This window comes from Tasmannia lanceolata, unplaced genomic scaffold, assembly GCF_043159265.1.
Source record: "Tasmannia lanceolata isolate RefF3 unplaced genomic scaffold, GAP_Taslan_0.1 ptg000015l, whole genome shotgun sequence".
Classification (NCBI taxonomy): Eukaryota; Viridiplantae; Streptophyta; class Magnoliopsida; order Canellales; family Winteraceae; genus Tasmannia; species Tasmannia lanceolata.
Window position 1 is genome coordinate 15,542,487 of NW_027518692.1, and position 25,161 is coordinate 15,567,647.

The 25,161-nt window shown below is 38.7% G+C and overlaps 2 protein-coding genes and 1 long non-coding RNA gene across 3 annotated transcripts in view; 1 reads left to right on the forward strand and 2 right to left on the reverse strand.

The window, feature by feature from the left end:
- Positions 1 to 2,974: 2,974 nt before the first annotated feature.
- The window catches only part of LOC143891770 (uncharacterized), an 82,242-nt gene continuing 60,055 nt past the window's right edge, over positions 2,975 to 25,161 (reverse strand). The window contains exons 5-7 of the mRNA XM_077396302.1: positions 7,493 to 7,827; positions 4,099 to 4,187; positions 2,975 to 3,007 (exon numbers count right to left, since the gene is read on the reverse strand). Coding sequence (XP_077252417.1) covers positions 2,975 to 3,007; positions 4,099 to 4,187; positions 7,493 to 7,827 — 457 coding nt within the window. The remainder of the gene's footprint in view (positions 3,008 to 4,098; positions 4,188 to 7,492; positions 7,828 to 25,161) is intronic.
- On the forward strand, positions 9,407 to 15,721 carry LOC143847095 (uncharacterized). Its single transcript, XR_013234938.1, has 2 exons — positions 9,407 to 9,725; positions 15,405 to 15,721. It is a non-coding gene; the product is annotated as an uncharacterized LOC143847095 (long non-coding RNA).
- Positions 11,996 to 15,728, reverse strand: LOC143847094 (3'-hydroxy-N-methyl-(S)-coclaurine 4'-O-methyltransferase 2-like). The gene is made up of 3 exons (XM_077355775.1): positions 15,349 to 15,728; positions 14,419 to 14,885; positions 11,996 to 12,627 (listed from the first exon to the last, which is right to left on the reverse strand). The coding sequence occupies exons 1-3, from the start codon at positions 15,638 to 15,640 to the stop codon at positions 12,337 to 12,339; spliced, it is 1,050 nt and encodes a 349-aa protein (XP_077211890.1). The 5' UTR covers positions 15,641 to 15,728; the 3' UTR covers positions 11,996 to 12,336.

Sequence of the window (25,161 nt, forward strand, 5' to 3'; positions counted from 1 at the left end):
ATAAGTTTCTATAATGTACAGTCCCTCTGCAGATCAAAGGGTTAAAATCATCCCTATGGAAATGATCTACAGGGTACTGCCTATTTACTTTGTGGCCCAGTAAATGAATGGATTAGATCATCCTATGAAGTGGGTCCCATTGTACTTTCTGAAAAAAATTCTAGACTTCACGTGCACTCACCATATAAGATCTCAAAAGAATTCTCTAAAGAAGATTACCCAAGTCTTTTAAACATTTGATGATGCCAAAATCTGGATCCGTGATCATGCGGCCGATAAAGAATCTCCGGTTTATACCTACAATCACAGATAAAGGAGGTCAGGGGGTCTAGGCTTGGTCCCGGACGACCACTTTGACACCCAAGTCAGATTTCGACCTCAAACAAATAAATGAACCAGCAAGGTAATGGGATGGGTAATTAGATTACCGGATTCAACTACGGGTTCTTTATAGGGTGTGGGTGATTCAAGGAGGGAGTAGGGTTCGGGGGAAGGAGAGTAAGGGCGTCTGGCACGTCTTACACTTCCTTTCCAGTAGTTATCCTCTTTGACATGCAATTAAGGCCCTTCTTTAATGGCGAAGAATGCTCCTCTGGTTTTTCCTGGTTTTTGGACATTGAGATCTCTCTGTTGATTCCAGTCCCTTTCTTGTCGTTGTTTTTCCGCATATATCTTGTTTGTCATACATGCAATCTCTTTTGTTGTGTGCCATGTGACTTTCCTCATCATTTGAGGAAAAAGACTTCAGTTTCTTGGATTGGGTAGAATGTTGGTTGCCATAGGGAGTTAATAACGTACGCCGCTTGCTTATTCTCTTTTAGAGATAATAGATAATGATCATGATGAGTAATGATGAGAGATCTTTTATGGATAATTATGGACACGTGGCATGATCTTACGATTATAACGTATTTTACCCCATCATAATACCTCCCTACTCCTTTGGTCCATTAAATGGGCCAAGGGAGTAAAAATCCTTACTCTGTCATCGAGGTGCTTTCCATAATTATGAAGGCTTTGGAATTCGAGAGGACGGGACGGTTACTCGGTTGCATCCTTTGAGGGATTCCAATGTAATTATGGAACGTCTGTTGACCCTCTTGTTAAAACACGTCACGTGGAGTGCGCTTTTTACCTTCTCCTTCCTTGGAAATTTATTTATACCAGAGAGTAAAAAGTTTAAGTATCCCTCTCACAAACGGATTCTTTCTTCTTCTCCATTGTTCTCCTTTTTTCTGAAAAAATGTCGAGATCATTTGGTGGTCCCTCCCTTAACTCTAAGGGTAAGGCCCCTATAGTTGTCAATGATGACTCAGAGTCCGATCGGGACTTAATGAACTCGCAATATTCCTCGAAGAGAGCCAGGAAAGATAGGACCTCCGCTCGGCTTTCCCCCTCAACATCTTCCTTCCCCTTCTCAAGCAAACGAGCCCACGGAAGCTTTTGTTGCCAAGAAGAGGATGTTTTTCTCTTATGTCCACCATCAAGAAATGGAAATTTACTATCGGATGTTGGAGATGAGCCAACAGCTTAGGAACCTTCAAGTGGAGAATTACTGGCTAAAGAAGAAGGTTTGTGAGCTTAGCGACCAATTGGTTGTTTATGAGGTGGATCCCCTCATGGAGAATTCTTCAGAGGAGAGGACAAATAACGAGGGCGTTTCTGATGAAGAGAACTCGCTCAACAGTCAGTCGGATTGAGGGGTGCTTGTGGGGCCATCATTTCAACGGCTCTGACTTTTGAAGATCTTTTCAAGAAATTTCTATACTTAGGTTCCGTTGCTTAAGAACCTTCTTTTTTCTTCTTCTTTCTTTTCACTTTTATTTTTGTTTTTGTGGAAGGGGCCCTTGGGGCCAGGTTGTATGGGGCCTTCGGGCCAAATCTTGTATGGGGCCTTCGAGCCATTTTGTGAAGTGAATAGAATCTTTTTTGTTTCAATGCTTGTCTGCTTTTCTGTTATCGTTTTCTATCTTTACGCTCTAATAATCATGTTGGAGGAATCTGGGTCGATAGGGTAGCTTCTTTATAAAGCTCAATCTTTTCTTCGTTCAACTCAATTATTTTCTTCCCTTACAGTAAGATTTAGGGGAATCCGAGCCCCTTTTACTTAACCTGACTCCCTTCTTGACCCAGAAATGGGATTCGGGGGAATTTGAAGGTAAGGGGAGGATTTCTTTATTGAATCCGTGCTCTTTTACTCAACTTGATTCCCTTCCTTACCCAAAACTTGGATTTTGAGGGAATCAGAAGGTAAAAAGGGGATTTATTTTGCTGAATCTGAACCCTTTGCTCAACTTGATTCCCTTCTTTACCCAGAAATGGGATTTCGAGAAAATCAGAAGGCAAGGGTCCTAAGTGAGGTAGTTCCATTTTTCTTCGGATCACAACAAAACTCCCTCTCACAATACATACAACTAGCCTTAGGTTCACCCACCTCATTAAAAAAATTTGTAAAATGGTCCCACACATCTGACCTAGGCTTCATCCCCTTTCTCTTCCGTGCGGTTCTAACCGTTTGGTTTGAGTCTGTGGGGTTTGAAGATTGCTCGCTAGAAATAAGATTAGGAGCTTCTCCTTCTTGCGACATCTACAAAGATGATAGAAACAAGACACTAAGGCACCCATTACCCAACACAAAATAAGCTACCCAATAGAAAACAAGATAGACAACAAATGAGAATGACATGACTCATAAGTGATTAAGTGTTACCTTCGTAGTTTGTACCCAATAGCAACGAGCCAAAGAAGATAGAATGATGCTAACACTAATAGCCCCTTGAGTGGTGGCTCGAATCCAACTATCCAAGAACAACAAACCTATATTGAAAGTTACAAACCAAGAACAACAAATCCAACTATTTGTCAGCATACAAAAAAAGCAATCCAACTATCCAAGAACAACTAATCATAAGTTAACATACAATTATACAAAGTGTTAAAGTTACAAACCTCAATTCTAACAAAGAAACTCTTATCAATCTATTTCTTGAATGTAGTATATCAACACCTACATGAAGGAAAAAGAGATCGAGAAACATTAGAACTCCACTTGGGTAGGGTTGGGTAACTTGGGTAACTTGGGTCTTGGGTTGAGCTTTTGCTAAAAATGAATAGATATCAATCTGAACCAGTGAACCATACTACCCCATTTTAAGGTAAAAGCTCAACCCGAACCAATGAACCAGTCCAAATTTTCCTGAGAAAAGAATTCCCACAAGAAGTATTTTTCTAATGTTTGATATTTCTAAAATTCCCACAAGAACTACCCCATATCAGGTATATTTGATATTTCTTGAATATGATTGGTATGTACACTCCCACCCTCCATTGTTGGGTATTAAGGGTGCAACTGTGATCGATTTTTGGGAATTTTGGTTGAGCTTTTTCAATAAAATCGGGTCAGGTTTCGGTTGATTTCAATTCAGTTTTTAGCAAAGGCTCAGCCCGACCCGACCCAAATTGCACCCCAGCCTATTTGGTATTGGGGTGCAACTCAGTCCATTTTTCGGAACTTTTGTTGAGCTTTGCAATAAAATCAGGTCAGTTTGAGTTGATTCATATTCATTTTTTTAGCAAAAGCTCACCCCAACCCGTCCCCAACATCTGTCCTCTAATTTTATTGTGATTTTCAGTATTTTAGGTTAAAATAAAAATAAAAAATGGAACCCACTTTTGTAGAATTTCAGAAGAGATAATGCCGCTTGTACCCCTAAATCCTTCACTTCTTCATCTGGGTATAACATACAAAACACAAATACTCAAAAAAATATTTAGTAAAATGAAATTAATTGATAATAAAATCTAAAATAAAAGAAAAGAATAAAGAGATACCTTGAATCGTACTCTGTTTAGAATCTTTTTCCAATCCTTTGATGGGGGAAAATCACAAATACAAAACACAATGCTGTGGTGATTTCTAATTTTCTATGGATGCAAAAGAAAGAAGGGGAAAACCGGAAAGGTATTACTATCCTTTCGGGTAGAGAAATAGAAAAGCACAAATCCAAAACCAAAAACGAAAAAAAGAAGAGAGAGAGAGAGAGAGAGAAAGAGAAAAGAAGGATAATGCTAGAGAGAGAGAGATGCGTAGTTGCATACCTCTGTGAGCTTCGAGAGAGATGTTGAAGAAGAGGGTTTGACGGTGTTCTCAGATTCCGGCACTTCTCTCCGCTCAAATCTGGTTGTTCCTGTGGAAAACAGAGAGGGAATGAGAAGAGAAGGAAAGGAAAATAAAATGAAATAAAATAAAAGAAAAGCTTTGGGTATTTCTTCTTACATGAAGAAAAATCAAAGCTTCTTCCTTTCAATATTTCTTCTTAAATGGAAAAGGATGAGGAGATGAGGGCATGAGGCGGCGTCGCGGCGGTAGAGTCGTAGAGAGAAGAGGAGATGAGGAGAAACAACAAAAAACCCTAGCTTTTGCCTTTTGCCTTTTGCCTTTTGCCTTTTGCCTTTTGCCTAAAAGTCTTTTGCTGTTTTGCAATTTACACTTATGAATGTGGGTTTTGAAAAAAAGAAAAGAAAATTATGAATCCTATTTTTTACTAGGGACAACCCACTTGTCTAGCTGTCTTTGACTCTTTGTCTTCTTGCCTTGAAGGAAGGCTTGAATCTCATATTCATATAAATATATAATGACCAATGGGGCCATGGGGGCTGTCCAAAGTGAGAAAAAAGGGGGCGTGGATCCCATTCTTAATTTCGGTCTCTAGAACCGAAACCGGAAACCGATACCGAAAACCGAAATTTAAAAGCTTCAAATTTAAATTTTGGTTTTCGGTTAAACCGAATTTTGTTCCTTCCGAAACCGACACCGAAACCGAAAACCGAAATTCTTATTGGTATAAACTGAAACCGAACCGACACACCCTGAAACCGAACCGAATTGACCGAATTAATTCGGTTCGGTCGGTTTATTCGGTTTAAACCGATTAATGCGCACGCCTACTTGCTAGGCTCGGCGGCTTACCCCTGCCCTTATGGGTACTAGGTTGCACGTTTGTTTGCACCCTATGGCTTGGTTTCTGCCTGCTTGGTAGGGTAATTAAAATCAATAATAAAAAACACACGCCAACCGCGTGGGTACAAGAGACCAAGAGAGAGTGTAGCGCCTCGCGCGCTCGTGACCCTCTATCGACCCTCTCGCGGGATCGGGTCCCACAGTAGCATGCATGTGTTTGCCCACTAGAACTTAGACACCTATTAGGCATGACACTCATAACGTAGCTATGCTTAGGTGACATTTTTTTTATTTATTTTGTATGTGCTTATTATCCCCGGGTCATGCATGTTTAGGTAGACATTTTTCTCGGGGATATTTGTTCCCATTTCACATTATTTTCGCTCAAAACTTTTCAAAGTTAATAATAAATGGCATAAGAGACCGAGTGCTTGCACTTGGGTGGATTGAGGTGCTCTTCGGACCTTCCTCATTCGTAACCAGGCACGAGCCCATATATTTCTGGTTATATATTGCACAGAGGATTTGTTTTTGGGTTCCATGGCCTATCCATAGATGGCGACTCTAATTTGTTTTAGGTACGTCTTGGTTTAGGGATTTATCCTTGGATCAAGAGGTATCTCATTTTTATCGCCACTCGTGCTTTGCTATGAGGGGTGGCACCTGGTTCGAGAGTTCCTTGGTAGAACTCTCCTTCATGTGGTGATCCAAAGGACCGACGGGGGACCTGTTTCCTCGCCGCCTCTCAGGATCGGGGTCTACAGTTGGGACCAGTATCCCAAAAGGATAGGAATTTGCTGTGGGAGGAACTAGAGAATGCTGACGAGAGATGGCATCATCCTTGTTGTGTAAGGGAAGATTTTAATGAAATAAGATTCATAGAGGAAAGGGTGGGGGGATGACGGATTGAGTTACAAGAATATGATTGCTTTTGAGAAAAAAATGGCAGAGAAGACTTTTTATTCGATCAATTGAGAAAAAATTGCTGAATACAATAATATTCCTTCATGTAGTTTCTTATGATCTAAAAATCAATAAAAGAATTTAATGAATAAATGATTGAGTTTAATGATAAAACAACTATTCGCCAAGGTATGTGCAAGGCTTCAAAAACCAAAACATGTCTAGAGGCCTTGCCTCAGTGCTAGAAACTGAGATTTTCTTGTTTTCTACATCTTCCACCACTGGTTGCTTTGTTATCCTATTCTGCTCCACCTGTTGAAGAATCCCTCTCACCTAACCAATCAATTAATAAATAATGTAAGAAAATTCATCCAAAATTGTTGTATAAATTATGTAGAGTTGATATTTCCATTAACGAAATGCATTTATTATTTTAATTTTATACTTTTCGGTGCCACTTATATATTTGTCTATTCCATTATAAATGCACATTGCTGAGATGGTCCAACTAGGGCACACTTGCAAGGTTGGACTTCAGTATAGCCTTTCACTTTTAGTAAATAATTTCAATAAGGGCTCGTTTGGATGCCGAGAAGATTGATTTTGATTTGGAATTCTCACATTTGCAGCCCTTTTTGCGTTGACATTTGGATCCCGATCAAGTCCTTGAATTTCCAATTCAGCGACTGACAGTGAAAAGAATCAGATTTCCAAATAAGCTGTGGAAATAAGAAATCGGGAATCCACAGATGTGCCAGTTTCCTTCACCCTCTTGGCTCCTCAACCTCTCCCCTGCAGCAGGAATTACCCCCTTCCCTCCCTCAACATGAGCTGGGAGATCTATTCATTTTGTATTGAAAACTCAATTCCAAATCCAAATACAAAATCTGAGGTATCCAAACGGGCCCTAAGGCTATGTTTGGATACCTCATTTTTTTGGATTTGGATTTGGATTTGAGTTTTGAATACAAAATACATCAATCACATGCTCATGTTGAGAGAGAGAGAGAGAGAGAGAGAGAGAGAGAGAGAGAGAGAGAGAGAGAGAGTCTGGCTACTGCAGCAGCAAGGGTGAAGGTACCACAAATATTGATTCCCAAATAATGTCTTGTAGAACAGATTTGAAAATCAGATCTTTTTTCACTGTTGTAGCTGATTTGAAAATCTAAGGATCTGATCAAATTCCAAATCTCAATTGCAAATGTGAGAAATCCAAATCTAAATCTTGTCAGTATCCTAAGGGATTTGCTAACGAATTTCACATAAAGCCATTTCGCAGCTGGCTGTTGCATTTAAGAACAGCCACGCAGGTTGACTTTTTGGCATATTTTTGTCTTCATTTAATCCATCTGAGCTGGTTGTTCTCCCATGCAAAAGCCAGCCGCGAAATTGGGTAGCAAACCCCTACATATCTTACACTTTTTAATTGGCCGTTAAGAGCTTTTGGGGATTTGTAATAAAAAACAAGGTGAGTTGGCTGGCTCTATTATCAAAACATGTTCCTGGGAATATCAAAACATGTAATAAAAAACGAGGTGAGTTCGCTCTCTTGTGGAAAGCTAGCCGTAGACATAAGGTTTGCATTTGCATATGCATATGCAAAACATGTTTCAGGGGTGCATATGCTACCTTGCCTGTGTAGCTTGCATTCCTCATTTATTATAAACTTTGTTATTGACACTTTTTTGGCAACTAAGAAAAAGTGTAAAATAAAGAGAGGAGTGCCATTATAAAGACAAGGGAGCATATGTATCAACTGGCATGAATGAATGGAAGAAGTAGAGGGACTTACTCTCGGCTTAGGAGGCTTAAGAGAGGTGGTTTTGGTGAGCTTTTGTGGGTTACAGGGGGATGAAAAGCGCTGAGGAGAGGGAGGACATGATCTAACTTGTAAAAACCGCTGCTCGCGTTTGCCAACATTTGTTGAGACAGTCAAAACATGAATGTCTTCACTCTCTTCATTTCTGTTGCAATTTCAAATAGACATCAAATTAAGAGGTAGGAAATCTAATGAGAGCGCCAATAAACGAGCTTTTTCAAAAATACAGTGGGACCCACTTTATTAGAAAGATCCAAAACATTCATTTGTTGGGCTTAAAATGTGCCCAAATATTACCTACATAGGATAATCCTAACCCTCTGATCTTTAGAGAGAACACCGTATAGAAACCTCCACAGATGGGAGGGGGATTTGGATTAGAGATGGTTTTCAGAGCACCAAAATACATTTAAGTATTTCTTTAGTTGTACATTTTTCAGAACTATTATAAATGCACTTTGATCATGGGGATCCAACGTGGGGGCGTGTTCTTGGGTACATTTTTACAAGGCGCAGGGAGCAGCACATAGTAACTTGCCAGTGGTAGAAGTACAATAAGGGCATGTTTGACAACCGTGAAAAAAATATTTCCTTCGAAAACAATTTTAAGGGTTGGTAATAAGTTTTGGTTACTGATCCCATCTTTTATTTTTTATTTGGCTTCGAAGAGCTTTTTGGGAAATGTAATAAACTTTGACAGCTGTATAAATAATAATGCTCCGTTTGGTCAATCTGAGGCCTCCCACCACAACTCACTACATCTACCTCTTCAGCTTTAATAACTGTATTTGCCAAGTGTTTACTTACCAACTTCTCCAAAAGCTTAAGCTGTTGGAGAAAGGCGTTATTTATCTTTTATACTTTAACACTTTTAACACTAAGTGGGTTCTGCATGAGACCAGAAATTGGGAAGAAGATCAGTTAAGACTGGTTCCGTTTCTCAGTTCGTGGACTTTCTAATGGATGACATGAACATTATGTTGGCCATTTAAATTAAGCAATACACATGATAGGAACACCGATATGAAGTTCTTGGAAGGAAAGCACTTGAATTTACATTTATGAGGTTCTAAATTGGGGACCATTATCAGCACAACCATGTTTTGATAATGGGACGAATCAACAGCCAATTAAGGAGGTGTAAAACAAGGTGATTACGTTATAAAAACCTTGTCGTACTCCTCATTCTATATCTCCGCATATTATTCCTTTCCCCATTTTAACTCCCCTGAATTCTGTCCCTCACTCTTCAATTCTTCCTACTTTCTCTTTCTAATTTCCTAAATTCCTAAATCTCCTCATTTAAACTTGTCCTAAATTCTCCACTATTATCTTTAGCTACTGATTTTGACACTAACATGTTTCAATAATTGCACAAACTCAACCTGTCTTTACTTTATTAATTGGCTGCAGAGAGCCTTTTGGGATATGGAAGAACCTTTGATAGCTGTTTAAACAATGGGAAATTATATGATGCCCGACCGTCAAAATGTAAAGGGCAAAAACTGCTGCCTTGGTTTTTGAACCAAGGAAAAGTAAAAGACGGTGCTTTCCCTTGGATCAAAAATCAAGGGAGAGCTTCTCTCCGTCCTTTATTTTGACGGTAGGGCATCATATAATTTCTCTTAAACAATAAAGAGAAGCTGAGTTAGTGCAATTATTAATACATGGTAGTGCCAATATCAGTAGCCCTATCGTTTTCTTTTATTTAAAGAGATGGTCTCATATAAACGAAATCCACCTTAGATGGCGCATAGCTACACGAAACTATTTAATCTACTACAGAACTGTTCATCCCTCGATACCCTGAAACAACCCCACGCACTAGCCGTTACAACATCCCTCTATTCAAATCCCATCATCATCTCTAAAATCCTATCTCTCTATGCAACTTCACCCTTTCTGATCTCTACTACGCCCAAAATATCTTCCACAGAATCGAAAACCCAACAACCCACGTTTGGAATTCTATGATTAGAGGTTTTTCAGCCTCAAATACCCCGCAGAGAGCTCTATCTATGTACACCCACATGCTCATTTCAGGTGATTTTCCCGATAAATTTACTTTCCCTTTCCTTTTAAAATCTTGTTCTAGATTACAAGCAACAACGGTAGGAAAATTGGTTCATGTTCATGTGATAAGACTTGGTTTAGAAATAGACGTTTTTGTTCAGAGTGCTTTGATTCAATTGTATGTTAAATGTGACAAAATTGAATGTGCCCATAAAGTGTTTGATGAAATTCTTGTGAAGAATGTTGTTGTTTGGACGACTATGATTAGTGGGTATGTAAGAGCAGGTGGTTTTAAGGATGCAATTGGGTTATTTAGGGAAATGGAGTTGGAGAATGTGAGACCAGATGAGGTCACACTGGCGAGTTTGTTGTGCGCTTGTGCGAATTTAAGGGATTTAGAATTGGGTAGAAGGCTTCACCATCTTTTAGGTGAGAAAGATATTGTTTTGGGTACTTCTCTGGTTGACATGTATGCGAAATGTGGGAGGATTGAGATTGCACGGAAAGTGTTTGATAGAATGCCTCAAAGAGATTTGGTTTGTTGGACTGCAATAATTTCCGGCAATGTTAGGTGCAATTGTCTTAGAGAAGCTTTTGAGCCCGTTCAGAAAGATGGGTTCACAGAATTTTACGCCAGATGAGGCTGTTATCGTCACTATGTTATCTGGCTGTGCTACATCTGGTGACTTGGATATAGGTAAATGGATACATCATTATATAGAGGTTGGAGAGGTTGGGTACAATATTATGATTGGAACCTCCTTGATAGATATGTATGCAAAGTGTGGAGAAATTGATATTCCGTATCGAATTTTAACAGAATGTACACGAGGAATGTTTGTTCTTGGAATGCCATGATTGGGGGACTGGCCATGCATGGTGAAGCAAATAGAGCTCTTGATCTCTTTGCACAAATGCAAGGTGTTGGCATGGAGCCCCAGATGAAGTTACCTTCATTGGAGTTCTGAATGCATGTGACGACAAAGGTGAGCACTACTTCAATTGCATGAGCCGAGTCCATGGTATTGAGCCTAAGCTTGAGCACTATGCATGCATGGTTGACCTTCTAGGTTGTTCAGGGCATCTACTAGAAGCCGAAGAGCTTGTTACCAATATGCCAATGAAGCCCGATGCTGTTGTTTGGGGGGCTCTTCTGAATGCCTCTAGAGTCCATGGCAATGTTAAGCTAGCCGAAAGAGTGGGCAAGGTACTTCTTGAGTTGGAGCCTCATAACCATGGTGTCTATGTGCTGTTGTCAAACACATATGGTCCAGCCAAAAGGTGGGAGGATGTAGACAGAGTAAGAAAATTGATGAAGTTGAAGGGAATAAGAAAGACAAGAGGGTGTAGTTCAATCGAGGTGAATGATGTTGCACATGACTTTGTTGTAGGGGACAGATCACATGTTAGAGCCAAAGAAATTTATGAAAACTTAGATTCAATAGTAAAAAAGGTGGGATTGATGGGGTATGTAGCAAAAACATCTCATGTGTTGTTTGACATAGAGGAAGAGAAAGAACATCAACTCTATTGTCATAGTGAAAAGCTTGCTATTTCATTTGGTCTTATTAGCACAAGCCCAACAACAACACTGAACATATTGAAAAACCTTAGAATTTGTGAAGATTGCCATAGTTTTGCAAAGCTAGTCTCTAAAAGTCTCAAAAGAAGAATAATTATTAGAGATCTGTATAGATTTCACCATTTTGAAGGCGGCATATGCACATGTGGAGAGTATTGGTAAATGTTACAATTTTGCTATTATATGTTGTAATCTTGTTATCTAATCACAGGGAGAATGTTTTTTAAAAACAATTAACACTTTATTCCATAGGTCATGAATCATACATCAAGCAAGGGACAAGATGTCCCCAAAAATGATACAGATTACAGGCCAATAAAAAAAAAGCCTCCCACAATGAGAGAACTTCAAGATGTGCCCTTCCATCAAGTTGGCTGAACCAAATGATCGGCAATGGTCATCCTTGTTGCCACTCCAGATGCCCCATTGCGAGCTAATTCGTCCGCCATCCCGTTAGCGGATCTCCTTCTATGTTCCGATATTGGGCGTAAATGGAAAGGCGCCATGGGCGATGCCCGGGCATCGTCCTGAAGCCCAGGCGATAGTGTTGGAAGAGTCCCCTTCCACAATTAAAGGGCTCAAGTTGTTCTCGCAAACCATTTCAATCCAAAGAGCAGAAGGAAAGATGAGCAATGCTCAACCAAATTGATATATTATCAATAATTTAAATTTATTCAAAATCCTCCACTTATAGAACTTCTACATTGGATTCTCCGCACAATATTAACTACTATAATTCTCAAACACCACAGCTTACTAGACATAAAGAAACACAACTTACTAGACTTAGCTAATGAAATACAACTTATTAGGCACTAGTTAATAAAGCACAACTTACTAAACGTCTTAATGAAATACAACTTAGTATGACCAATAATGCAGTAGTTGTAGAAAAGTCTTCCAAGATTGATTACAAAACAACCTTCATACTTTATTTCTCCCAAAAAAAAAATCTTGGATACTCTCCCAAGCCACCTAGGTGTGGCTACCAAGTTGCCACTGCATCAAATACAATGATGTTCATTCATCTCCTCTTAACAGAAGAATCAGTAAGGAATTCTAGGGAAATGCTTCAATTACAGACTGCAAAGTCAAGGTGCGCTTTATATTACATCCGCTGAATCCGGCAGTTGACAGCAGTTTTCTCCATTCTTTCTCAGTCCTCTCCTTTCCTCCGGTCAGCGCTACCATCATCATGTCGTAAACCAATCTCACATGGTCTAAGTCATCTCCTTCACCTATATCAACTACAATATCAACTATGATCAACTTCCCTGTCTCTGGTATAGCTTTCTTGCAATTCTTCAGTATCTTCAAACACTCCTCATCAGCCCAGTCGTGCAGTGCACACTGCAACCAACACATTGGTAGAGAATAGGCAAAAAGAAATGTGTTAGATAGAGCTACAGATTTCAACAACCAGACTAAGCAAATATTCATCATGGGATAGATATCAGCTATGTGAAGAAGAACCTGAAACAGTTGATCATCTTCTTCTTGTGCAGTGTTAAGTACATGGATCATATCATATGTTGTATCAGTAAGGGTATGAGTTTTCGAATCCGACATGGGTATCTAGTGTCAGATTCCGCAAAACTCAAAAAAAAAAAAAAAAAAAAAAAAAATTTGTTGATTTGCCAAAATAGTTTAATCAATTCTCAATTTTAAAATTTTTTACATAATAATAAGATTATAACAAGTAATATATTGAAATTATTAATAGGCTAAGTAAACATCGCGTTGTATTTCCATTTAGGAAACTTACTATTAAGATGGGTAAAACTCAAAATATGCTATAAATGTAAAGTTATTGTAGTAATATTAGGAAAAAAACAGATACACGTAAAGTTATTGTAGTAGTCCAGTATTTTTTCAAAAAGCACAGTGGGACCCACTTCATAAGATGACCCAAACCATTTATTTATTGTGCCCCAATGTCAACAGTTTGTACCCCATAAATCATGACCCACTTCATAGTGTCAGGGTTAGACTTAGTCAATTTGAGCCGGTAGATCCTTTCACCTTCTTCATGAAAATTTTCTAAAGAATTCATTAGCCGACTCCAACTCGTTTGGGATAAAGGCTTAGTTGAGTTGAGTTAAACAACCGGAAGATTGGAAATTCTGGAAAACTGCTTCCTTTCAAAAAAAAATTGACAAAATTCCTGCAATGCAAAGAGGGTGTCGCTTGTAACCACACATCCTTGAAGTCTTTTTTTTTTAATGTTGTCATTTACAAGGCATGTTTGGACTGTGGAAACCATGAAAACATTTTAGCAGTGATATATTTGCTCCCTTTTCATCCTTGGGATTGGCCCCTCTAGTGTATTTATAACTACGCTTTTACATTACAAGTGGGTGGCTCTAGGAAGAAAAAGGCCCGAAATTCCCAAAAACATTCCATGGAATATTTGTGGGGCTAGTTGTGCGAGATGACAAGAGAGAGAGCTTGAGAGTGCGGGTGCAAAGACCTTAAAAACAGAAAAGTAACAATTAATTCTAACTAGGGTAGGGTATTTATTTTCACAATTGGGCCCACTCATATTGGAAGGAATAATTTTTCATGGCTGCCAAACGGGAAATAAAAAAATTCATATAAAAATATTTCATAGAAAATAAAATTCACAATTTTCCATGAAAATATGAAAACTTTTTTATTTTGGAAAACTAATCTAGGAAAATGAGTTAGCCAGACAACAAAAAAAATCACTTTCAACAAAATTTTCCCTACATCCAACCAGGCCATGTTTGGCCACCATGGAAAAATATTCTAATGGAATATTTGATATTTGTGGGGTCAGTTCTGAGAGAGGGCGGGTGATGGAGAGATTTATGTACGAAGGTTTCCCTCTAAATAAGTCATGACAATATCATTTGGATCCCATAAAAAGGCATCCAAATTTTAATTCCTCATTAGGCCCTGTTTAGATTGCAGGAATTTCCTTGAAAAGTTAGGAAAGGAAAATCTTTTCCAGAATTTCCTACCTTTCCATTATTGGATTACACATGAAAATAAGTAACTTTGAGAGTATGTATAAATTCATGTTCCAAAGACCAATTAAATGACACTTAATGAGTGCCCCATTACCAAAGCCCTTGAACTATATATCAGAGATCTTGTGATTAGGGTTAATATGCTTACCATCAGCAAAACTGCATCTGCCTGTGGTACAAAAGAAAACATGTCCCCGGCCACACAATCTATACCGGGGTTTTCTGGTAAGGTCTCCACCACATGAGGAAGGTCAAAAACAGTGCAGTTTATATGTGGAAATTCCTTGTTTATCTCATACAAGGCCGTACCAGTGCCTCCTCCCACATCCACCAGAGACCTTATCCCCTCTAAGGTCTCTCTACAAGCACCAATCAAAGTGGGTGTCAATATTCTGCTAGAAGAAGCCATGGCCTCATTAAAAATATTGTTCTGATTTTTATCCTTAGAGGCATAAGACCACAGGCTCTCCCCATGAACCCTCTCAAAGGCCGGGATGGAAGCTTCTCCTTGTAAGCAGTACCCAATTGCAGCCATTGACTCTTTGGTTTTCTTTAGCATTTGAAGTCTCATCATTGGGACGATGCTCTTCTCTGCGTCTTTCAAGAGGTACTTACCTGTTAAAGTACAAATGATTAGTAATCGGTTGTTTCACATGGTATCAGAGCGGTTTTTAAGTTCAAAACCCAACAACTCCTTGATATTAAAAATCCACAAACCAAAAGCAGTGTTGAAGTATAAGGACACGTTTGGCTACCATGATTTTTTTTTTTTCATGATAAACTACGTCTCAAAGTGATGAGAGAGGGGCAGTGCAGGGTGAAGTGACTAATCAAGAAAATGGCTAAAAGTAAGGAAACAAAAAACTGTACTCAAAATAGGATCGACTTTTTCTTGATTTTTAGCCACTTCTCACTCCCATCTCAATAGTGAGGTTCAAATCTCTCACCTCCCAGCCAACTTACCCTTTCTCACCACTTTGAGACACTAATTTATCATGAAAAAAAAAATTTCCTCGCTGCCAAATAACACCAACCATAACAGCTTTATCTTATGGAGTAATTGGTTGTTTCACATTACCATCTGAGGTGAGACTGTATATTTCTTCCTCCTCGCCATTTTTCGCAATGGTGAAGAGACCCAGGTGGCCCAGGTAGCACATCATCCGACGGAGGAAGTCAGTGTTTGTACATGGAGGTGTAAGAGAAGAAGCCAGTTGGGGAACTGTGATCGGACGGCCATGATTGTGTATTATGTCTGCTAATCTCAGCTCAACCATCCATTCTGTGACAACAGAATCCATGAAACCCACCGTATGTTTCCATACACGCGCATGACTTTTTACCTCTTGTATTTCTCCCTTGCTCTCCATTGCTAGCTCCAGCTCTGTAATCTCTACTTCTCTGCAATTTCTTGCTCTGTTTATGTTATTGGTTTTCGTTTGTTCACTTTATTGTGTGGTTTTTATAGTGCTAAGCAGGTGAAGAAGTCAGAGTTGTCTATTTGAGAATTGATACGTGCTGTCCTTTGGTTCAAATACTTTTCTAATCTTCTTTTAAAAGCTGTTATAATTTCCAAGATACTCTCAATCATAGTCCCGCACCCTTGTACGCTAAATTAGTGTCTCCAAGTGGTGAGAGAGGGGTATTGCAGGTGGGAGAAGGAGAGATTTGGGAAAGCCAAACAGGCGTGGAAATATCATTGATTCATTTCCCTTATTTAAATTAGGTATATATTAATTATGTTTGGGGAGTGAGACCCACGTTCCAATCTTTAAGGCATAGTTGGTATTGAAAAGGGAACTGGTATTTTTTTATTTATTTTTGGTAGGTAAGCTGGGCAGCTACAAGGGAAAGAAAGCAAATATAATACAAATTTCCAATATCCCAATAACCCAAAGCCAAGAAACAGGCAAGCCAAGACACAAACAACAGTTGGAGGGTGTTATAAACGAGTGTAAATTGTGCCGGTATCAGATCAAGAGGGAGGGAATCAGTTGGGATGAAAGAAGGGGTGGGAACTGGTATTTGCCACCCCTTCTTTTTGTTTTACTGTTGATAAAAAAACATGTGCATATACAGATTTCAATGGAGGCCACTTGTTTCAAAGATTCTAGTCTTTGCCTTAGTATGCAAAAGACTTGTTTTTCTTAAAAGAAGAGGATGAACGTGGATGTCAGAGGTCAAAATAGAAAGATATGAAAAAAATTGTACCTAAGGCTGTGTCTCTTTCGACATAAAATGGGGGTAAAAACAAATTTTACTCTCACTTTTACACTTAAAAATAAAAATGAGCCTAAAATCTATTTTGTGTCCTTTTATACGTCCGAAGTGTTGGACAATTTCAAATAACTTAAATAGAAAAGTCAAAGATACTTTTGTTTTGTGTTTAAAATTTGGAGGGAAGATTCAAATTAAAGTTCTCCCCCTCTTTCTTTGAAAACTAGAATCAATTGCATGAATGGGGACTTGAACCCAAGACCTTGATGTGTGTGTGAACATTGTGCTCTCTAAACCAAGGCAAAACAAATAGTCCCACATAGGAGCTTGAGAGAATTTTTCTCATCCATATGAGATGGAGAGTTGGAGAAGCTTTAGAATTTGTTGGGTCTTGGGCTTTTAGAAGAGCACAAGCCTATGTGTAAAAAACACACGCGCCCGCACCTCACCGGGTCCGGGTTTGGGTTTGGGTTTAAATGAAAAGGTTATTTTATTGCAAAAAACCGTTTTAATTTTTATCCTTTGGTTTTAATATGGACACACCACCTTAATTGCAAAGAACCGTTTAAAATCTCAACGGTCACAAAAATGACTATTGGGAGAAAAAACGTTACTGGCCTTTAAGGGTGTGTGTTAATGGTGGCTCTCCCCAACAGACATTTTCTGGTCTATAAAAGGGAACGAGACAGATTGTTTTGGACACAGAAAATTACACAGACGTTTTTGCACCTTCTGTTATGTTCTTCTTCCTCCTTCGTTCCGTTCTTTCTTAGCACAGTTCCATTGGTGATTCTGGGTGGACCAGTCAGCGAGTGCACGTGGACTGGGGCCAATTTCAGCTGTTTTATCTTGGAGCGTCGGTTCGCAAATCCCGGTTGCACCGGTAGGGGGCGGATACGATTCTTAAGGAGAGTGACCAGTGGCACGACTCAGCCTTATTCTTTTCAATCCGATTTCCAGATGGTTTTTTCAATCAAACAGATAAGTTCTATTTTATTTCTGATTTCCAAACAGAAAGAGTTTTTTCATTTCAAATTGAATTTTTGGGTTCGAATAAACCATAGATCAAATCCATATTCTAAATATTATTATTTTCCAACAGTAGAAACGGAGCCCAGCTCAATAGAAGACCGAAAAAGCCATCAACAATGGCAGGTGCACTACTTTTCTACGGAGCTCAACCACCTTACACGGTCGAAAGTGATCTCTCCGAGAAAGACTACACATGAAATCATCAATTACATCCAGAAATTTCCAAGGAAGAAAGAAAGTCAAGATGAGATTGAGCCTCTAGCTAGCTCAATGATATGACGTTCAATCCCAACTTAATTACTTACTAATGAAAAAGAAAAAAAAATCATTTTCATATGTTGTGTGTGCATGAAGTCCAGTATTTTTCAGCCAAAACTAGGGGATGATCCAAACCATTCATTTTTGGGATACAGCGTAAATAGGCTGCACCCCTTAGATGATCTCCATAGGATGGTCCAACCCTCGGATCTATATAAGTTTCTATAATGTACAGTCCCTCTCCAGATTGGAGGGTTAGGACCATCCTATGGAAATGATCTAAGGGGTACAACCTACTTACGTTGTGGCCAGTAAATGAACAATGTATCAATGGCTAAAGGGGAGCTACTGTACTTAACGTCAGAAGAATCCAATGGATTTGATTGCCACGTACACTGGCGTTGGGTGTCCCTGGTAATCAAAAGGGACGTAAATATCATTTCTCGGCATTTAATGCCTTTGACTTTTTACATTTTTTGTACTATTATTATAAGCCCAATGGTTTCCAGTTTGGCATTCACATCTTATTTTGATGATTCCAATACACAAGTGATTTATGATCACTAATGTGTTTGATTGTCTAAGTTGTAGATCACATTGGTGCTAAGACAACATTGCTTGGATTGAGGCCAAGAAGATCTCATTGGACCACATCATGAAGGCCAAAGACATCGAAGTCCAAGACAAATGAAGACTTGAAGAATCCATTGAAGATCAAAGTCATATTTGAATGTATAAGATCAAATCTTAGTTTTAGATTTTAAGAGGCATAATTAAGTTAATCTCACACACCCTAAATGTATAAGAGATTGTCCTTGTGGTATTCCAACACCTTGGAATCCTCATAGCAATCCCAACTTGGTTGAGAATTGGAAGCCCAAAAACAAAAAGTGAAAATCTACTCAACATAGGCTTCTCGGAACTCCGAGAAATCCTCGGAGCTCCGAGCTCGGAACTCCGAGAAATCCTCGGAGCTCCGAGATTTGGACCAGTAGACATTTTCATCTTCTTTTTGTATTCCCGGAACTCCGAGAACACTAATAACGGTCAGATTTATATCCGTTGGTGTTTTTTCTAGAATTACCACTATGCCACCAAACGGTCATATTTGGGTTTTTCTATATATATGGGCATTCTAAACTTCAAGACCATCAATCCTAATACTCTAAAACTTCATTTGAACATCCAAAGAGTGAATCAAACTTGATTATGCCTCTCATCCTCTAAAGATTAGGATTTGGATCATAGGCTAAATTTGTACATCTTCTACAATTCTTGTAAACCCTTGTGAGGGATTTTTTGCTCTTTCTTTCTTATTCAAAGACCTTGTATCGGGCGAGTGTTCGGAGAAGCGTAACCCACTCTCCGTGGTGAAGATTGCCACCAAGGTTAAAGGCATTCGGAATTGTAATCGGCATTGATCTTCGCCGAAGTTAAGAAGATCGCATAGTGAAGCCATCAACGGGTTTGGTTGGTGGAGTGGAGTAGGCCTCACATTTGGATGACCGAACCACTTTAAATCTCGGGTGCAATCTCTCTTACTCTTGCTCTTTATTTGCATTTGCACTTTAGATTTAACTTGTGTGCTTGAATTTTATTGTTGATCTCTTAATTTCCAAAATTGGGTTTGAGTTTTCAAAAGAGTTAAAACTTGTTAGCAACCTAATTTCTCACTCCTCATAAGTTGCCGTACTCGGGACCACCCTTGGAATTTCAATTGTAAGTGCACTTTAGTGGGTTTCAACCAATGGGGGCACCCTTTCATCTTATTTATGCAAGAGCGCCTTGTAGTTTAGACTTCCTCTTAAAATAATCATATTCCTCGTAAATAATGATTAATTTTGGTTGCGTTCAAAAGATTCATTTTCTTAATCATCTGATCGAGGAGAACTTTAGTGCATGGCTCATACATAGCATTAGCAAGGTCTATAAGAAAAATGGGCCAGATGTTGAATACGTAGGCCCCACTTCTGCATACCCATAATTTTACAATAACTATGACATTGATATCTGCACCATCATATTTTGATCGTGGCACTACTCACTTTGTATTATACTTTTCTTATGGGATGGAGAGAGCACCCTTTGAGAGTAGTGTAACAGCCTTGAAAAGCTAACTAAAAAGGTATAAAACAAAGTGAGTAGTCCCGTTATGAAAATGTGGCAGTGCCTACTAAGTAGGGCTGCAACTTGAAAACCCGACCCGCATCGACCCTACCCGAAAATAGCTTGGGTTGGGTTCATGTTTCTCGAGTTTCAGGCTGAGCCAGGTCTACGATCCAAAAGCCCACATGAATCTCGGGTCGAGCCGGGTTTGAAGGGGGCCCGACCCCAGTTACTTAAGTTATAGTATGTATTTTTTTTTCCTAAAACTTTGTTACTTTAAAAGTGAAAACTTAAAAGTAAAACTCACGCACGCACGCAATCACAGGAACTCTTTCCATCTTCTATTCGTTTCCCCCTTTAACTCTAGGGTTTCAAGTTTCAACTAAATAGTTAATGCACTAAATAGTTTGTTGTTTATCTCATATGAGTATAATCATTTCCATTTGGTAATGCATCAATTTAAGAGTATATTCTTGTACCCATGCACATTTTCTGCATAGTTTCATCTCTTCACTTGCATTTATTCAACGCGGATAATATCATATTTATCTCAAATTTTATTTTTTGGGGCATAACCGATCTCTGTGTAATTTACCATAAATCTATTAGTACAACTAATCAGGCATAGCCTTAAAAGCCTTTTGCTTCATGAGCTGAAAATGCACAAATATTTTTCTTTTCGATGACCAATATAGGTTGACTTTGGATGCAACTTTTGGATAAGTACAGAATTCCTTTCATTTGGTTGAAAGGATTGATTCCCCCATTACTTCAGTTATGTGTTCTCAATGCTAGTGTTTGTTGGATGTTCAACAATGCTAGTGTAATAGCTGTATTTCATGACATCTTTAGATTTTGTTTACACTATAACATTTTTTTTTTTTTTTCTTAATTTGAATTTTAGCGACATAATAGTAAGCCAGATATAGGCTTCAGCTGTAGCAGTTGTTGGACTGTTGTGCTAATAATATAGTAGTTTGTCATCTTCTTGTTTCGTGTCTATTAGTTTTATGTTGACTGCACTATTACTCTCGTCAGCTCAATGACTGATATCTTATTGAATCTCATTTTCTGCCTCATCTTTTGCTTGGGTTGATATCTTAAATTATTAAGGTATGTTTTTATGGCCTTCCTAACAGCTCTTCGATTATGTATTTGGCTCGTAAATATCACAAATGACAACATGTGAACACTAGAATTTTATCTAGCCATCAAGAGTCCATGACTTGAGAGCATAAATTGGGAGCCACATAATTTTTCAATATAGTTCTATAGCAACATGGAGTGTAACCATTATGATCTATGTTTGATGATGTTAATCATAGATACAATTGCTGGCGGACCTCAACTTGAAGAAAACACCTCAGTTGGTAGAGTTAGTTGATGTTAGTAAGGTGAAGACTATCCCTTTCTTGATTGTGATTTTATTTGTCTTCGAAATATTTTCATTTTTCTCTCTTCAAATAATTGCAAATAGTTGCACAATTGAGTACTTTGTTATGGTTTGATATTCAGGATGTTGAGGAGCTAATGAGTCTACCACCAGAGAAAATCTTACTAAGGTGGATGAACTTTCAGCTGAAGAAAGCAGGGTACAAGAAAACCATAACAAATTTCTCTTCACATGTGAAGGTAGGTAAAATGTGGGTTTGATTAAATTATTGAAGCATTTTCATTTTATCATATTATGTTTGGAATTTATATTTATTTCTTTTCTTATCATCTTGAACTAGTATATTGTCATGTAGTGAAACTATGCCAGCTAAGGGAGTGTTGCATTAAACTGTATGTATTCAATTCTTTTATGTTTGCTAATGAGTTGGACAAAGGTATGAAACCTTGAACTTGATTGTGGTCATGTAAAAAGAATTGAGAATTTTGTAAGATTTGATTGAGTCTTTATTACTGGTTGAGTGATCTGATTCTATTGAGTTTGAAGTTGACTCTTCAGGCTTCTGAACTCTGGATCTGTCAGGGTCTTACTCAGTGCACTTTTTGAAAACTCCCCAAGCCAATCCTTGACTCGTCTAAGTTGACTCGGTTTTACCTTGATCGAGTTCTTGTCTGAGTCCAAGTTTGTCTCTATAAAGTCAATCAAAAACTCCTTCCAATCGTCCTAGTTGATGAAAATTTGACTACATCAAATATTTACTTGCCCGAGTTGATTTTTTACCTTGGTTGAGTTCTGTCCGAGTTCAAGTTTTTCAAGTTTGTGTGGAGTTTGATCTTGAGGTGCTTTGATATAAAGTGGTTTTCACAGCTTTTTTGATTGATCTTTTTAGCAATTAGATAAACTTGTCCTTTGGGGATAAATATATCCATGGTTAGAAGATTGCCTCAAAGATTAAGAGTAAATAAAATAAATACCTCCCCAATACTATTTAATTCCCATAATATGCCTCTTGCATGGGCATTGGAGCATTATTGTTCCATGGGACTTGTTATATAGCTTTTTTCAGTGCAAAGCTGAAGGACAGTAGGCGTTGATAGTCAACATACTATGTTGAGTTTTTTGCCATTGTTCAGGCTCATAGTTATTGGAGGCATTATTTGATTTCACGGGAATTCATTTTATTTTCGGATCATGAGGCCCTAGAGCACATTAACCTAAAACACAAAATGAGTAGTTGACATGATAGATGCGTGGGGTTATATAAAGGAATTTACCTTCTTCATTCATCATAAGGCAGGAAGTTAGAACATAGTGGCTGATGCTTTGAGTAGAATAGTCGTTATTTACCTCTATATATGCCAAAGGTATCATGTTTTACATGATACTAGAGTTACATTCAGAGGATGTGGATCATTCTATAATCTAGGCTCAATGTAGGGTTGCAACTCAGGTCGGGTGGGTCGGGTTTTCCAGAACCCCCTACCCTACCTGAGAAGTTATCTCGGGCCGGGTTGTTTTTTTTTAAAACCCGAGATTCCTAAATCCGACCCTGCTCGAGATAGTTTTTCATGTTGGGTCGGGTCGGACACGGTTTTTCTACATTCTCAATACATGCAACATGAGTACGGATTGCTTGACCCTTGTTCTCTTTAATCTCTTTTATGTTATAACTGCTGACCAAGTGCCTACCCTTGTAAATTGTAATATTGACTAATAATTCACTTTAATCTCAATTTATTCTGCCTACCTGTCCACTAGCTTGTAAATTGTAACCGTGATTTCAGTTTGGGAGAGCAACAGTACATGGTGCATTGGGAAATGGTAATTAAGTACCATGGGTAAAGAATTTTAGTTGAAAATTAAGTACCATGGGTTTGATAGATTCGATTACACGATCCCCAACAAAATCAATGAAGCCCATCTCAAGCTTTAAGATCTTTCCTTACTACTCTTTTCTATTAGATAAATACTCATATCCATCATCATCGTCAGCAAGTAAGCACACCTTTCTAGGATCAGAGGAATTTTAGAGGAAACACAATTCTAGCTACTTGAATTATATCCTATTGGTTGATTGTTACAAGTCATCATTTTTCTATTTTCTTTCCATTCATTACACAAAAATTGGAGTTGCAACTCAGGTCAGGCGGGTCGGGTTTTGGAAAACCCGACCCTACCCTACAATCTATCTTGGGTCGGGCCGGATCATATTTTTTTTAATAAAAAACCCAAGAGTTTGCCATGCTTGAGTTTTTCTACTTCTATGAGTTGAGTTGCCTTGCCAAACAAGAGTTTTCCTTAAACAATTGCGTCAACGTAAAAAAACCCGACCTGGCCCGTCTCGACCCAGGCGTAAGACCGGGTTTGAGAATCGTGGGTTTTCCAGAAAAAAACCCGACCTGAGATATTTCTCGGGTGGGGTCGGGTTCTTCAAAACCCGACCCGCCCGACCCTAGTTGCAGCCCTACTACTAAGTCCCCTAAAAATATTGGTCTACATAAAAATCAATTGTCGTATGTGTCATGGGACCATATTTTTCGCATGCTGGTCACGCCAAGGGGCTGGGCTTTAAGACAAAATCACGATGTTAAATATCTCATTGAAAATAGGTGTCACAGCATTTGACCGTTGGCAAAGAAAACGAGGAATAGGAAAGTGAAATGATATCAGCACAACCGTATTTTGATATTTTCGCTAACCCATCTTTTCTTTTCGTATTTAAAGAGCGACAAAGGTTATTACATTTGCCAAAAAGCTCTCACGAGCCAATTAAAGAAGAAGAGACAATTAGGTTTGTGCAAATATCAAAATATGGTCGTGCTGATATCATTGCCCATAAGAAATAATTACAAATTCAGTTTTGTTTTCTTAAAAAATAACTACAGGGCGTGGATGTAATGGTTGACGAAGAGGACTTTGCCTCATGTAATATTTTCCGCCTGACTTTTGTTTTGTAAACCTTGTATGTATATTATTAGGACGAAAACACTTTCAAATTGTGATTTCGTTTGGAAAATAAAGACCAAAGTGAAATTGACAAATCATAATTCGGTCATTTCTAATTTTTGCAGACGAAATCCTGTTTTGCTAGCAGCTCAACACATCCAAAACAGGAATTTGTTTGGAAAATAAAAACCAAAGTGAAAATGAGAGACTAGTTGGTCATTTTCACAATGGTTCCGATTAGAAGTCCTTCTATCATGTGTTTCAGCACACTCAGAAACATTAGAATCACTAGCATTTTTGGGAGCACTGAGGCTTTTAGTTTTACTTCTTGTATTATGAGCCATTTAATGCCGCATAATGCATCGGGTCCAACCAGGCGTGCCAAAAAGATAGTGTTTGGCCTAAATGCGCTCTAACGCGATTGATGGGTGCAACCATGTGCGGAGTGGAGCGTGTGTGTGCGCACAGGCATGCCAGTTTCTCTCGAGGCAAGAAATCGGAAACTCAATTCGAGGGTTCAACGACCGAAATGTTTCCATCCCATGAGAGGAGTGGGTTTCAGACGATTGAGAAGAAGGGAATGACACTTCTTCCTTGGGCTCCTCTGTCTTTTCACATGTCAAAAGGACTTTTTTAGGTGCAGATTCTTCTTCCTTGGGCTCGTTTACCTTTACACAGGTGGAAAGGATTTTTTAGGTGTAAACACGTCGCAAAATGTAAGAATGTCAACACGCGCAGAACGTGAATGACTCATGACTGGTCGATGCACGCATAATGCAAACGACTCCCATGATCAATAGACCATCCGATTCAAGCAAAATGACACAAATGAAACACCAATGCGAGGGATAGATGAATTAAAGAGAAAGACTCACCTGGGAAGATGAATTCATTGCTTCCTTAATTCTTGTAAAAGCTACAGGTACAAAAAAGTAAAAA

Bases quoted from the DNA above. Each gene is read 5' to 3' on its own strand.
- LOC143847094 (XM_077355775.1), bottom strand. From the start codon at position 15,640: ATGGAGAGCAAGGGAGAAATACAAGAGGTAAAAAGTCATGCGCGTGTA. The intron at 14,886-15,348 runs GTAATGTGAAAC...GTACTTTAACAG, and splicing joins ATACAGTCTCACCTCAGATG to GTAAGTACCTCTTGAAAGAC. The intron at 12,628-14,418 runs GTAAGCATATTA...TGTTGGTTGCAG, and splicing joins CAGATGCAGTTTTGCTGATG to TGTGCACTGCACGACTGGGC.